The following is a 13,147-nucleotide window of genomic DNA, read 5'->3' on the forward strand; positions in this document are numbered from 1 at the left end:
CTCGACTTAGAAACCCAGAGGGAAAAAAGCCTCAGCCAGCTCTGAATAAAGACCCAAGTTTCCACCACATGCCTCCTCTCCCTTAGAAGTACCGTCTACTCCACACTCAAGCAGCCAAGTTTCAAGGACTTGACTCGTGGGGTTAAACAAGAGGACAGGCCACATTCCCAGTTTGCTGGACTCAAACCCCCAGTTTGTTGCTCTATTTCAGGGAGGGGATGGGGCTGCACAGTTAGTGACGGGGTGGCTGGCCAAGGAATGACCAGGAGACAGGCACATTGTCCCAAGGATAAATCTGACTCTGCTAACATCATGTTTTAATCACTGAGCCCATTAGAACTGGATAATCAAGTGTGACAGACCTCAAGAGAGCAAATGATTTGTTCCTCTGCTGTCACGCCACAGAGTAATTTCTCTGAGGTCACACATTAGATAAGTATGGGTACAGGAGCACTCGATTCCTAATGCTCCATGACCTTGCTTTCCAGAGAGATGCTCCCACATGCCACGGACAGAAGGGGGAGTGGGGCCTAGGGCTGATCATACCAAAACGGCAAGGTTTCCAAAGATACCATTCTTACCCTACATCGGGTCTCACCTGTGGCTGGGGAACTCACAGAAACACAAGGTTCGGACAACCCCAGAATTTTTCTTTTGGCAGCCAACAATGGGTCACATTGCACGGTTCAAGGTTACACAGGAGCCCCACGGTACAAATGTGGGGCAGGAGCAGACAACGCTTGCTCAGAGCTTTACAATCAAGCCAGAGCAAGTGTTCCAGAAGTTGACAACATCAGGAAGGCAACCCCTGGAATTGGCACCCAAGGGACTCCAGAAAACCCTTCACTCTCGGGCTTTCGGGACTCTTCTTCTTGGGCATCGAAAAGCCTTTTCTGGACCGTAGGGGAGGGCCGTGCAGGTGAATGGCTAAGCTGGGCGGGCGGGGAAGAGGAGGGGGAGAGCAGTTCCTTCGGACCCCAGCAGAGGTAGACTATGGAAGGCGAGGGTTCAAGAAGACAGGAAAGGCCGGCTGGGGGCTGGTCCCCTTTCCTCCTCTCTCCGATTAAGAACGAAAGCCCACGATGACGAAGACTGTTAAGAGAAGGAACACAAAAGTCGTGTCTCGGGTCTCGTCCCAGCGGAAGCCCTTCTTGGCCCGGTCCTCCTGCTGCTTGCGCAGGGCCTCTCGCCGGGCCCTCTGGCGCCGTTCGCGCTCCAGCTGTTCCCCGTAGTGCGCTCGGTAGAAGGCGTCGAAGTCGAACATGGTGCGGTTGCCGCCCGCCGCGGCCTGACCACGACTGTGCGCCTGAGAGGCAGGTGGCGGGGCGCGGGGCGAGCCCGCATTGCCGGCGGGCTCCTTGGAGGACCGGACACCAGGCCCGCGCAGGTCCTCGTCGCTGAGCAGGCCGCGGTCATACTTGCGACGCAAGGTGGCACTGCCCAGCACCAAGTAGGCCTGGGAGATGTGCGTGAAGCGTTCGGCAGCCTCCGCGCTCCCCGAGTTGCGGTCTGGGTGGTAGAGGAAGCTCTGCCGGTAGTAGGCCGCCTTGATTTGCGCCTGCGTGGCCGTGCAGGGGACGCCGAGCAGCTCATAGAGCGCGGTGCGCGAGTGTGGGCCGTCGCCCTGGGAATAAGTCCTCGCTTCTAGGCCCAGGCCGGATCCCGGGTTCCGTGGAGCGTTCGGGACCAGCCACAACCTCCACAGCAACCGCCGCGACCACCTCAGATCGCGCTTGGCTGCCATCTTGGATGGACCATGCGGGCGGGGCAAGATGAACTGGCCAATGGGAGGCGTGCGTTGTTCGCAGCGCGTCGGCACTGTAGCCAATCGAGTAAAACAGGAGGCGGGGAGAGGGGCGGAGCATGCGTACTAAGAGGCGGGCGTGGGGCCGATGACATAAACGCCGGGTTTCCGGAACGCCTGTGCCAGTCTCGAGGCTGAGGCGTGGAGATGGCGTTCCGCGGCAAGAGACCGGAGCACGGCGGGCCCCCCGAGCTGGTGAGAGGCTTTGCCCCGCGCGCACCCCTCTCCCTGCCTCATCTTGATACCTCCTCTACTGCTCTTTTCTTGTTTCTTTCCCGCAGTTTTACGACAAGAATGAAGCCCGGAAATACGTGCGCAAGTAAGGGGAACCTGCATATTGCCCGGCGTCGGGGGTCGGGAACCGGCAGGTTGACCCAACAGCGGGCATTGCTGGGAAAGCACGCAGAATTTGGGGGGGGGGGCTGGGGGTGGGGAAGGCAGGGACAAGGACTGATTCCGGTTCTTACAGTGGGAAAGTCAGCGGTGAGTAAACCTCGGAACCCTCCGGGCCTCCGTAAACTAGCATTAAAATGGGGGTGGATCATACTCTCCAGGTGGTTTTCGAAGTTTTCAGTGACAACTTGTTTGAAGCATGTGGTAAAATCGGCAGGGGGCCGTTGATCCGTGTAAGGGGTCGGTGCTGTTGAGGGGAAGGAAAGCGTATTCACAGAAGGCTGTATGTCTTAAGTTCTCATGAGAACTGCTGGTGTACGATCTGCGTTTCGGAGGGTGGTTGTGTAACTATAAAGTCACATAACAGCTGAAGGCTATGAACAGGGACTTCCAAGCCTTCCCTTTCTGATACACTAGTCTAGAGATAACGGTTCTCTTTCTTTCCATTCAAATTAGAGTCCAAGACCAAGAAAGTCAGCAGAAGCAGAAATCTCTGGTCCAATTGTCATTATGTAGCAACATAAACTTCTCGCCAGCTGCAGAGCTCTGTGGGATTCTTTCTCTTGGTCCTGGGATAGACAGACCTACTATAACTATAGACCTGTTTTTATTAGTTGTAGTCATCGATTGAAATAATAGTTTAAATTACTTGATATGAAGAAAATGTTAACATTTTATTAAGCTTTTTTATGTTGGTGATGTGTTGAAATATTTAGAGCATATTGGGTTAAGTAAGATATGTTCTCAGGTATATTGGGTTGGGTAAACTATTATTACAGTTAATGTGTTTCATTTTAATCCTGGTACTCAGAAAGTCTTTCATGGCTTGAGTTATATTTCTTACGGGCAATACTGCTATGGATTTTTGTTGTGCATTGTTGAGCTTTATACACGAGCGTAACTATGGTGGGTAATTCTTCCAGAAAATGTGTTTTTAAGTAATAACACATCAGGGCCTTACTGAGTTGAAAATCCCCAATGATTAGTCATTTAGTCATTAGCATTGCAACTGGTAGAGTTATGATTTGTGTCCCAAAGTAACTTGTTGCTGTATTACGTGGGTTTTGGGGGTCACTTTTAAGTAGTTGAGTATGGTGATTGGGAGAGTACCTCAGGGTGATTGTTCCTTTTCGTCTTTTCTTTTTTTTTGCTCTGGGTGATGTTTTAGCTCAGAATTCTTTTATCACTTGTTCGTGTTTTCTGCCTTCCCAGCTCACGGATGATAGATGTCCAGACCAAGATGGCTGGGCGAGCTTTGGAGCTTCTCTATCTGCCTGAGGGTCAGCCCTGTTACCTTTTGGATATTGGGTGAGATCCTGGGGCCCAGTTCAGGTTGTCCAGGTGGTGGTGGAGTGTCGTTGCTGCTCACACTGTTGAGTTCCTGTTTGTGTCTTCCAGCTGTGGTTCTGGGCTGAGTGGAGATTATCTTTCGGATGAAGGGCACTATTGGGTGGGCATCGACATCAGCCCTGCCATGCTGGGTACGTATGTTCTACTTAGCATCGGAGTGGACTACTCGTTTTGAGTGTGGAGCAGTATGGGTCATCTCTTTCCCTGATGGACTCTTCTCCAATGTAGATGCGGCCTTGGACCGGGACACTGAGGGAGACCTGCTTCTGGGGGACATGGGCCAGGGCATCCCCTTCAAACCAGGCTCCTTTGATGGTTGTGTCAGGTGAGAAGAGTCTTCGCTTCCTGCTTGTAGTCCTGCAGGTCAGTGCTTCCCAGGCTGGCCGTGCAGCAGGGTTACACAGGATACTTAAAAATCCACATCCCCAGGTTAGAGCAATGCCCCCAATTATGTGTTTTTTTCTATTTTGCAACGGTCTACTCCTTTGATCATCTTGTGCTGCCAGGTTCAGGTACTGCTGGTGTAGATTCTCTGTCTGCTCTGTGGGGAGGGGAGGGGGAAGGGGTGGTCTTCTCACCCCTCCAGGAGCCATTTTGTGGGTGCCAGCAGCCATCTTGTTGGCTGCTTTTTGAATAGCTCTGTTTGAATAGTGCTGCCCTTTCTGGGTCGTCAGGGTCAAGTTTTGGGCATTTACATAGTACTTTGGTAACAGATCTTAGAACATTGAAATGAGCGTTTGAAATGTGAAGTTGTTGTTTTCTGTGGTAGAGTTCTGTTGAACGTTTGGTGTGGTGTGTTGTTGATGGGGTGGAAGTAGGGGATAGGGAGGAAGTCATAACTTTAATCCTTACCCGGGGTGGGGGGATACCTCCTCCTGTGATTGTGGACTGAGCAGTGGGGATCTGGGTGAGCAGTAAAATTTGGATTTGAAGATTTTCTTCTAGGGTAAGGGATTAGTTTACATCTGGGAACAAGATCAGGGGGAAACCGCATTTCAAGGATAGCAGTTGCTTTTTAGTAATGATTGGGTGAGATGTTCTAAGCTGCAGAAAACTGAAGGCCAGCGATACAGTTTGTATATTTTAGGAGTAAGTGGTCAGTTTTGGGTTTTTTAAGAGAGATAGTATGGCAAGCTTATTATTTTATTTATTTATTTGAACGTTCCTTAGATGTAGGACGTGGTACTAGGTGTTGTGGAGTTTGTGGAAATACAACACAATCCCTGCTTTAAGACTCTCCATGGTGTATTAGGTGCTATAAACACGGGCCACACAACTAAACCCGAAGTTGAGTGTGGAGTGTGACTGGGGAGTCGTGGGGCCCACCACAGCGGTGAAGAGAAGCCACAGAGCACAGGAAAGCCTTGAAGAGAAAGAGGGGCTGGGCTTGGGCCTTGAAGGCTCTGAGGAGTTTGGATAGTCGTGGGGAGGGTTTCTGAGTGAAGGAACAGTGTGAGCAAAGGCACAGAAGTAGCCAGGGAAAGGAGCTGAGAAGTTTGGGCTTTATTGAGTAGTCAGTGGGAAGCTAGGGAGTGACAAGAGCAGAGCTGTATTTTGGGAAGATTATTTAAAAGAAGAGAAGCAAGATGAAGCAATGGAGGCAGTGAGTAGTGCTGACCCAGGAGAGTGGTAGAGAGAACTAAAAGCTGGGAGAGGCATTTGGACAGACTGTCAGGGTTTGGGGTTCTGTGGATATGTGTGCACAGCAGTGAACGGGGACGTACCTGAGAGGAGTATATAATAGCTGCTTGAGGTTTTTAAATCTGGGGTTGAAGACACCGAGTGAGTACAGCTAAAGGAACTGATTGAGGAGGATAGTGAATGTAATTGTGTTTACTATAAAGGGGTTTTCCCTTGTTTAGAGGAAGGGAATGAAGGGCTAGGTGGCAGAGAGCCTTGACATGCTGTGTAATTTTAAATTCGAGAGGCACACAGAAACAAGGTTGGGAAAATACTTGTTTGGACTGGCTGCAAGGAAGTTAATGCTGACCTTCTATTTACCCTTTTCTGTCCAGTTGTAGAATGGTGAGCTGGAGTGGGTCTGCATGTGCCCAGAAAGAGAATTATGAGCAGGAGGGTTTCACCTGGGGCTCAAGGATGTGCATGGTGTTAAAGTCTCAAAGAGGCTGGGGGGAGCAATGTGTGTTCCTCCCTCTCCTGACTGGGTCCCTTCCTTTCTCAGCATTTCTGCTATACAGTGGCTCTGTAACGCAAACAAGAAGTCTGACATCCCTGCCAAGCGTCTGTACTGCTTCTTTTCTTCTCTTTACTCTGTGCTGGTGAGTATGAGATCTCCCAGTCTGGGCTGGCTGCTTATCCCTCTTGCAGGTAGTGACGGAGTAGGAAGCGGCCCATGAGAGAGCCATTCAAATGGGACCGCAGGACCCAAAAGGGGTGGCAGGACCTTATTGTGGTTACTTTTGTCTTGGTGTTCAGTCTAAAGAGAAAGCTCAGTGGTCTGACATCCCTAACGAAATGCAGAAGATGTTGATGTCAAAATCTGAGACTGATCACAATTCCTGTGTCCCCACTGCACTGAATTTTAATTGGAAGTTAGTTTGGGGGCATGGACTCCACAGAGCGAGGACAGAGACATCATGTCCAGGGCTCACAGAGTGCCCACATCCTCTGACTTCCACCCCTCTCTCTCCCCTACTGCTGATGCTCAGATGGAGAGCAGGGTGGTTATTTATCACAGAGCCTTTATTAAGCTTTATCTTGTCTTCATAACTGATGGTGTTGATTTTTTTTTTTTTAAAGATTTTTTAAATTTATTTATTTGAGAGAGAGAGAATGAGAGAGAGCAAGCACATGAGGGGGGAGGGTCAGAGGGAGAAGCAGACTCCCTGCCGAGCAGGGAGCCCGATGCGGGACTCGATCCAGGGACTCCGGGATCATGACCTGAGCCGAAGGCAGTCGCTTAACCAACTGAGCCACCCAGGCGCCGATGGTGTTGATTTTGGTTGTTACAGGATTAGAGGATTTGAGATTTTAAGTCCTAAAAATGAGTTCTTTTACTTTTTTGAATGGATCCAGGTATTTCTTGGTCTTCTTAATCTCCCCACCGCATCCCTGGTTTTCCTAGGTTGAGTGGTTTTTGCATATGGCTGGCTGGTCTCACGCGTCATGTGGTTTCGGTCACACATGCACTGGAGTTAATCCGAGGTTCTGATGGCCTGTGTTTGCCTTTCTGTCAGCTGAAGTGGTTTTCTCTCCTATGTTTAGCCAGCTCCCCATTACATTCGGGACTCTGCTCAAGTGTCCCTCAGAGGCCTTCCTTGAACCAGAAGTAAAGCCAACAGTCTTCTTGTCACTCACCATTCTTTTGTCCTAATATATTTTTCTTCTTGGCACTACATCAGTACTGTAAGTTAGCAGCTTTTCTCACTAAAACCTGTGTTCCGAAAGTTCTGGGGCTCTCTCTGTTCACAGCTGTATCCCAAGCCCTATGAACAGTGTCATGAAGCTAGTGGGGTTTCAGATACTGAGTGAACAAGGAATGGAGAAGTGTTGGGCCCTGAGCGCATGGTATATTTGTAGGAGAGTGATATTTCTGTTGCTTGCAGGTCCGTGGAGCCCGTGCTGTCCTGCAACTGTACCCTGAGAACTCAGAGCAGGTGAGCCCCTCAGGCTCCTGGAGGTGCAGGGAAGGGGGAGGGACCCAGAACAGGTAAGCTGTCCTGCTCCTCACTCATCTGCCCTCCCGCTGTTGGGAGGTGGCAGAATGAGGAACTTGTTGCTGACTGGTGGGAAAAGTAGGGAGCGAGCCTCCGAGAGGTTCCTGTTGCCACTGATGGCAGGTGTTATGACCTGTCATCCTAGGGAAGAGTAGTGGTATCTGCGGGGGTCAGGATAAGGACGTTCAGTCTTCTACTGACAGACATGTGGTATTATAATTAATAGGATAATTCTGGTTCCCATAGTCAAATGAATAGAAGTTGGGGAGGATTTGAGAGAACAGCAGAGCTGTCTGCCCTGTGGAGTGTCAACCATGGGGATGAGGAATAGAGGTACAGATTCTGAAAGACAAGTGGGGAGCTGTCTCCAGCCCCTCACATAACGAGTTTGCCTCCTGATTGACGGCCGTTCATTCCTGAGATGGGTCCCTGGGCTAGAAAGAGAATTGGGGGGAATTGTTGGTTCCAGCTTGCATTTTCCTTTGTGTAGCTTTTGGGGACTCAGAATGAGGAACAGTCTGATGAAGACCTTCAGTTCCCCCTGGGCAGGGTGCATCCTGGGGGCAGACTGGCTTCTGGAAGGGAGGCGGAGAGGAAGCCGTCTGCTCTCCCAGCCTCCCTGCCTGACTTGCCGTTCTCTCCTCAGTTGGAGCTGATCACAACCCAGGCCACCAAGGCTGGCTTCACGGGTGGCGTGGTGGTGGACTTCCCCAACAGCGCCAAGGCCAAGAAGTGAGTGCGGGGGGCCAGAGGCGTGCAGGGCTGGGTCCCCGGGGCCCTCAAGGTTCTGCACCTGTGTGTTTGAAGGAGTGTGCGTGAGGACTTACCTCCCCGCCCCCACAAGGCTTTATGAGCTCAGCCATCACTGTCCTTTCTGGTTTCAGGTTCTACCTCTGCTTGTTTTCTGGGCCTTCAACCTTTCTGCCAAAGGTAAGGATCCCAGAGTTTGCAGGCTCGTGGCCTTTGGATTCCCTGCTTGTGGGGCTGACCTAGTACCTGTTGGAAGGGCTCAGGCCTGGGTGGCCCGGCCTCCTGGGGTGGGGCAGGCGCGTGGGGAGACTGCCTGGACGATCTAAGAGCACTCTGGTCCCCGCAGCCCCTGAATGAGAGTAACGACGACGACGAGGAGGTCCAGGAGTCCGAGTTCACGAGGGAGAGGTAAAGCTGTTGCTCGGGCTGCCTCGGGTTTGGGGGCTCGCTGCTGCTGGGGCTGGCAGACAGGGTGGCTCTCCACTTTCACGAGGTCTCTCAGGTCCAGGGGTGGCAGTAGCACCACGGTGGTGACAGCGGGAGCCTTTGGGGCCTGTCCCTGCCCCTGCGTCAGGCTGGGCAGCTGGGACCCTTCTGGATGTCTCCGGACAGCCTTGCGGCTTTCAGTCTTTCCTCTGTCTGCCTTCCCTCCCCACCTGTGTCCTGGACCCCCGCATCCCCTCCGTCTCTCCCTCCGCTCTTGTCTACTCTCCAGGCTCATTCCCATCCGCTCGCAGATGCGCTGCGCCGTCTCTCCTGTCCTCTCCAGTAGCCCCGCACCTGGATCCCCTCTGGAGCAGATCCACACCTGCCTCTTGCTCTGCCGCCCCATCCTCTCACCCCTGCTCTCTGCTCCTGCTTCTGTCTCCTCACCGGTCACTCTTGTCAAGGCCACAGCAGCCTCGGTCCTGCCAAATCTGGCCACTTCTCAGTCTTTCTCTGCTGTCCTCTCAACCTGCCTGCTCCGTCGGCGCCAATGCAGCAGACTGCTCCCTTGGTGCTTTCCTTGCCCGGCCTCCCACCCGCCATCCCGGTTTGCTCCTCGCCTCGCTGGCTGTTCCTTCTCCGAGCACCCTGGGGCCCAGCCTGGACCCCTTCTCCCCCTGCCGCCTTAGCCACCAACCCTAGGTGCATTGCTCCGGATTTATGCCTGTGGCCTCAGCCCCACCTGCAGCTTCCGAACCGCCCCCCTGGTATCCGTACCAGACTTCCCGCAGGTGTTTGGGACCCAGCGAAGCTCTTGCTGTTCACTCCGAGACTCCCTTCCTCTGCTCTTTCCCCTCCTCATTCCTGTCTTTCTGATCTCCTCTCCAGCCAGTCCTTCACACCCTGCTGCCCGTGTCTGTCCACACAGCAGCCCCTTCCCCTCCCCAGCCTGAGCCCCCACCACTCCCCTTGCCTGATGCAGACGCTGCTGGGCTGGCCTCCCTCTGCTCTGAGTCTTTGACCCTTTGAATTTCTCTTCCACGTGGCAGCAGGACGAGTCCTTTTCTTTTCCCTTAATTTTCTAAAAAGGGCGGTTCCGTCTTGCCGTTTTTCTCTTCCAGTGTCCTTGGTTGAGTTCTCCTTACCCTTGTTTCCCTCCACCTTCCACCGCTCTGAAACCCGCACATGTGGTTCCTGGGTGGTCCGGTGTCTCCCCGGCCGGAAGGAGAACTTGGGGACCGCTGATGTATCCCTCATGTCAGAGTAGGGTCCTGTCAGTGAATGGTATCCAGTGTTCGCTGACTGGATAATTGATGGTAAGGCAGCAGAGGTTATTTCTTCGTTCTGGTTGATGGGAGTGCAAAAGCCCCAAGGTTTTTAAGACATTGAAGAGGAAAAACGGGCAGAGCCTGAGTGAGTTTGGAAGGCCACAAGTGGTGAAGATCACAAGTGTGGTCCTGATGTCCACCACAGATTGGAGCCCCCTGCCCCCCTGAAACCCCCCCCACCCTCTGTGGTCATCTGCCTTAGTTCCTCAGCCCATTCCCCATGGGGATTTGGCGGGGGGGGGGGTCTTTGAGATGTGTTCTCCTCTAAGGTGCCCACCACTTGCTCCCAGCGAGTGGCACGCCCTCCCACCTCACAGAGGATCCGCACGTGGTTCAACCCCCTCCACCCACGGTACAGTCCCTCTTGTGCTCACACTGGTGTCTACAGACGACACACGCTAGCTGTAAACTTAGGTAAGCAGCCGTTTCTCATCTACCTGCGGGGGTAAAGCCCGCATTCGGGCAGCGCGTTGATGAGTAGAGCATGTTTGTGCTTGGGCTCGGCAGTGTGCGGCCCGGGCCTGTCAGCCCAGTTCTGCAGGCCCTCAGCTGGGGCCGGGGGGCAGGAGGCTGTTGTCTGTTGGAAGGATAATCAGGGCTTCTCTCGTTCTTGTCATTTCTAATCATTCTGTCTCTCTGAGGACTCAGTCCACCTGTGGCGTTTGCAGCTTCCGACCAACTTCCCTCTTGGCACCTTTGGTCTGGGGCACTTACTGCCTCCCCCTGCTCCCTTCCTCTGCCCTGACGGCTCTCCCCCATCATTCCTTCTGTGGCTCACAGCTGGCCCCCCAGCTTGTCCTTCCTGCTGAGTGGTCCTGCACTTCCAGCCCCCAGTTGGCAGCTCCCACCTGTTTTGCACTTGGTGCCTCAGACTCCTGCCCTCTGGTCATGGGCATTCTGTTTCTTTTCGTGCACCCCTGCCTGTACACGCCGAAGGGTCTAGATCACGTCAGTCCTTTGCCAGGAAATGTCTCTGACTGCTCCCTGCTTACTGAAGGGACAACATGCTCACTCCTTGCCTGTAAGCCAAGTGAGATTCTGAAATTTTTTTTTTTTAATAGATTATTATTTATTTAGAGAGGGAGAGTGGGGGGAGGGGCAGAGAGAGAGAATCCCAAGCAGACTCTACACTGAGTGTGGAGCCTGAAGTGGGGCTCAGTGTCAGGACCCCAAGATCATGACCTGAGCCAAAATGGAGTCAGATGCTCAACTGACTGAGCCATCCGGGCACCCCTGAGTTTGTTTGTTTTGAATGATGCTGACTTCTGTTACTAGGTCAGAATAGGTGAGCAGTAGCCGCCAGGGTCTGTGATGGACTAGCCCTCAGGCAGGGAGGGAACGTGTGCTTCCAACCCTCAAGATCCCACTGCCCTTCTCGTCCCAGGCTCACAGGACTCTTCTTTTTTTTTAAAGATTTTATTTATTTATTTGACAGAGACAGAGACAGTGAGAGCAGGAACACAAGCAGGGGGAGTGGGAGAGGGAGAAGCAGGCTTCCCGCTGAGCCGGGAGCCCGATGTGGGACTCGATCCCAGGACCCTGGGATCATGACCTGAGCCGAAGGCAGTCGCTTAACCAACTGAGCCACCCAGGCGCCCTCACAGGACTCTTCTGTCCCTAGACTTCGTGCTCGGTCCTTCCAGCGCCTCCGCCTGTGGCGCTCTGGTCATGGCACTGCCTCACCTGCCTGCAGAATTACCCGCTTGGTCTCAGCAGCCCTCTTGTTTTTCCCAGACTCTGCTTTTCTTTTCTGTGTCACTCGCTTAGCAGCTGCTGGGCCTCTACGCACTCGCTTTGCCTGGTGTGGCTGGTCCCTGCCATGGCCTGGTCGCGGGCTCTTCAGGGGCAAGTCTGGTTCCTATCCACCGTAGGACATCCTGGGGTCATGCGCTCAGGTGCTCGGGAAATGGCTGTTACTCAAATGCTGAGCAGCCCTGCACGGCAGGAATTATGCTGGAAGCCGTTTGATCCCAGCTGCCAGGTGGGGATGTGGTTTGGGGGGGGCGGGCAAAGGCTCTCCCTGTTCTCAGGGCCTCTCCCCCACGGGGCTGCGTGAGGGGGTCCCTCTCCTCAGCCAGGGCTGGAGGCCAAGATCAGCCCTTGAGGATCATTGTCGGGGCTGCCATGAGCTGGCAGCCTTGTTTTCCTGCCTCAGACATCTGGAGTTGCTGGGAGCCCCCACGTGGTCTATCCCAGGCCTGCCAACCCCACAGTCAGAGGGGCTAACGTGGCAGCACTGGGCCCGGGGCCTCCGGCTCTCCTCGGATGGTGCCAGGCTCTCATGAGCTCATCCTGCCTGTGTTGCCCCAAAAGTAGCGTGGCTCACCCTGCCTGCCCCGTGGGCAACACCTAACAAAGACACTGAAGCGGATGCATGTGGGGGAGTGGGGGAGTGCGGGGCCTCTCCCCTCCTGCTCTCCTCCTACCCAACAGCTTTGGCCCGGGAGGGGGGGGGGATGTGGGGGGGGATCACTGAGGGAGGAGAGGGTGTCTAAAGGCGGGGACTTCGGTGGTCGCAGGGGCATGGGAGGATGGCTGTTGGGCCCCGCACGGGTGAGCCACGCTCTCCGTCCCCTCAGAGCGGTGTCTCCCGCGCAGGGTCCTGTACAGGATGGCGAGGCGCGGGATCGTGAGGAAGAGCCGCGAGTGGGTGCTAGGGAAGAAGGCACGGCGCAGGCGGCAGGGCGAGTGAGTGCTGGGGCTGGGCTGCCGGCGAGGGCGGGCTCTGGGGCTGTGCAGGGCTCCCCTGCAGTTGGAGGGGTCCCGGGGGTTCTTTGTTCTTTTCTCTGAGACTGGCCCGTGACTTCTTCGCCACAGGGATGTCAGACCGGACACCCGGTACACCGGCCGCAAGCGCAGGCCCCGCTTCTGAGCGGCGAGCCGGACATGTTTGGAGGCCCAGCGACAAGCCTTGTCACCCACCTTGTCGCCCGCCGGGGGTTCTGTCGAAGTGCCTAGTTCCGTTAGCTGACAGAATACTGTTTCAGGAAAGTTCTCAAGTTCTAACCCATTTCCTTTCACTAACAAAAGTTCTTGTTCTAAAAGCAATAAACCACTTTCTGTGAACTGGGGCTCTGGCGTTTTTCAGCTCTGATCCTGAACACATTTCTTGGGTCCCTCTACTGCTGGGGGCCGCTGCCTGATTCCCCAGGTTGAGATGAGGCTTGCAAAACTTAAATGTATGAAAAGTACCCTTTTAACGTACAAGGAACACAGGTTTGATTTCAGGCTGCTTATCTATTGCAGCACGAGGCCGATTTGAGAAGCATGGGCAGGATGAAACTGTGGGACCCACTGCCCTGAGGCCATCGCCCAGCCTCCTCCGGCTGCCCTCCTGTTAAAGGCGTCACCCAGCCTGTGGCCTGGGCTGACCTTTGGCCGTGAGCTGCACCACTTGCTGATCGGCCCAGCACTTGGTT

General features: G+C 54.0%; 2 protein-coding genes and 1 non-coding gene across 4 annotated transcripts; 2 read left to right on the forward strand and 1 right to left on the reverse strand.

Annotated features, from left to right (window-relative positions):
* Positions 1 to 290: 290 nt before the first annotated feature.
* DNAJC30 (DnaJ heat shock protein family (Hsp40) member C30) lies at positions 291 to 1,772 on the reverse strand. The gene has a single exon (XM_006743876.3). The coding sequence runs from the start codon at positions 1,742 to 1,744 to the stop codon at positions 1,064 to 1,066; it is 681 nt and encodes a 226-aa protein (XP_006743939.2). The 5' UTR covers positions 1,745 to 1,772; the 3' UTR covers positions 291 to 1,063.
* A 90-nt stretch (positions 1,773 to 1,862) lies between these two features.
* BUD23 (BUD23 rRNA methyltransferase and ribosome maturation factor) lies at positions 1,863 to 12,794 on the forward strand. Of its 2 annotated transcripts, XM_006743871.3 has the most exons (12): positions 1,863 to 1,999; positions 2,086 to 2,123; positions 3,410 to 3,505; positions 3,596 to 3,678; positions 3,776 to 3,872; positions 5,730 to 5,826; positions 7,114 to 7,164; positions 7,871 to 7,956; positions 8,109 to 8,154; positions 8,321 to 8,382; positions 12,327 to 12,416; positions 12,546 to 12,794. In XM_006743871.3, the coding sequence occupies exons 1-12, from the start codon at positions 1,952 to 1,954 to the stop codon at positions 12,598 to 12,600; spliced, it is 849 nt and encodes a 282-aa protein (XP_006743934.1). In that variant the 5' UTR covers positions 1,863 to 1,951; the 3' UTR covers positions 12,601 to 12,794. The 2 variants fall into 2 exon arrangements, with proteins under 2 accessions (XP_006743934.1, XP_030895588.1); XM_031039728.2 differs by lacking the exons at positions 12,327 to 12,416; positions 12,546 to 12,794 and adding an exon at positions 11,600 to 12,144.
* LOC115944463 (small Cajal body-specific RNA 20) lies at positions 11,759 to 11,889 on the forward strand. Its single transcript, XR_004079012.1, has one exon.
* Positions 12,795 to 13,147: the final 353 nt, after the last annotated feature.

Source organism: Leptonychotes weddellii, chromosome 5, assembly GCF_054177405.1.
Source record: "Leptonychotes weddellii isolate Sample4059 chromosome 5, ASM5417740v2, whole genome shotgun sequence".
NCBI classification, from domain to species: domain Eukaryota; kingdom Metazoa; phylum Chordata; class Mammalia; order Carnivora; family Phocidae; genus Leptonychotes; species Leptonychotes weddellii.

Excerpts from the sequence above, each read along its gene's own strand:
- DNAJC30 (XM_006743876.3), bottom strand. The coding sequence starts at position 1,744 with ATGGCAGCCAAGCGCGATCTGAGGTGGTCGCGGCGGTTGCTGTGGAGG.
- BUD23 (XM_006743871.3), top strand. The coding sequence starts at position 1,952 with ATGGCGTTCCGCGGCAAGAGACCGGAGCACGGCGGGCCCCCCGAGCTG. Across the intron at positions 2,000-2,085 it reads ACGGCGGGCCCCCCGAGCTG|TTTTACGACAAGAATGAAGC; the intron begins GTGAGAGGCTTT and ends TCTTTCCCGCAG. Across the intron at positions 3,873-5,729 it reads TCCTTTGATGGTTGTGTCAG|CATTTCTGCTATACAGTGGC; the intron begins GTGAGAAGAGTC and ends TTCCTTTCTCAG.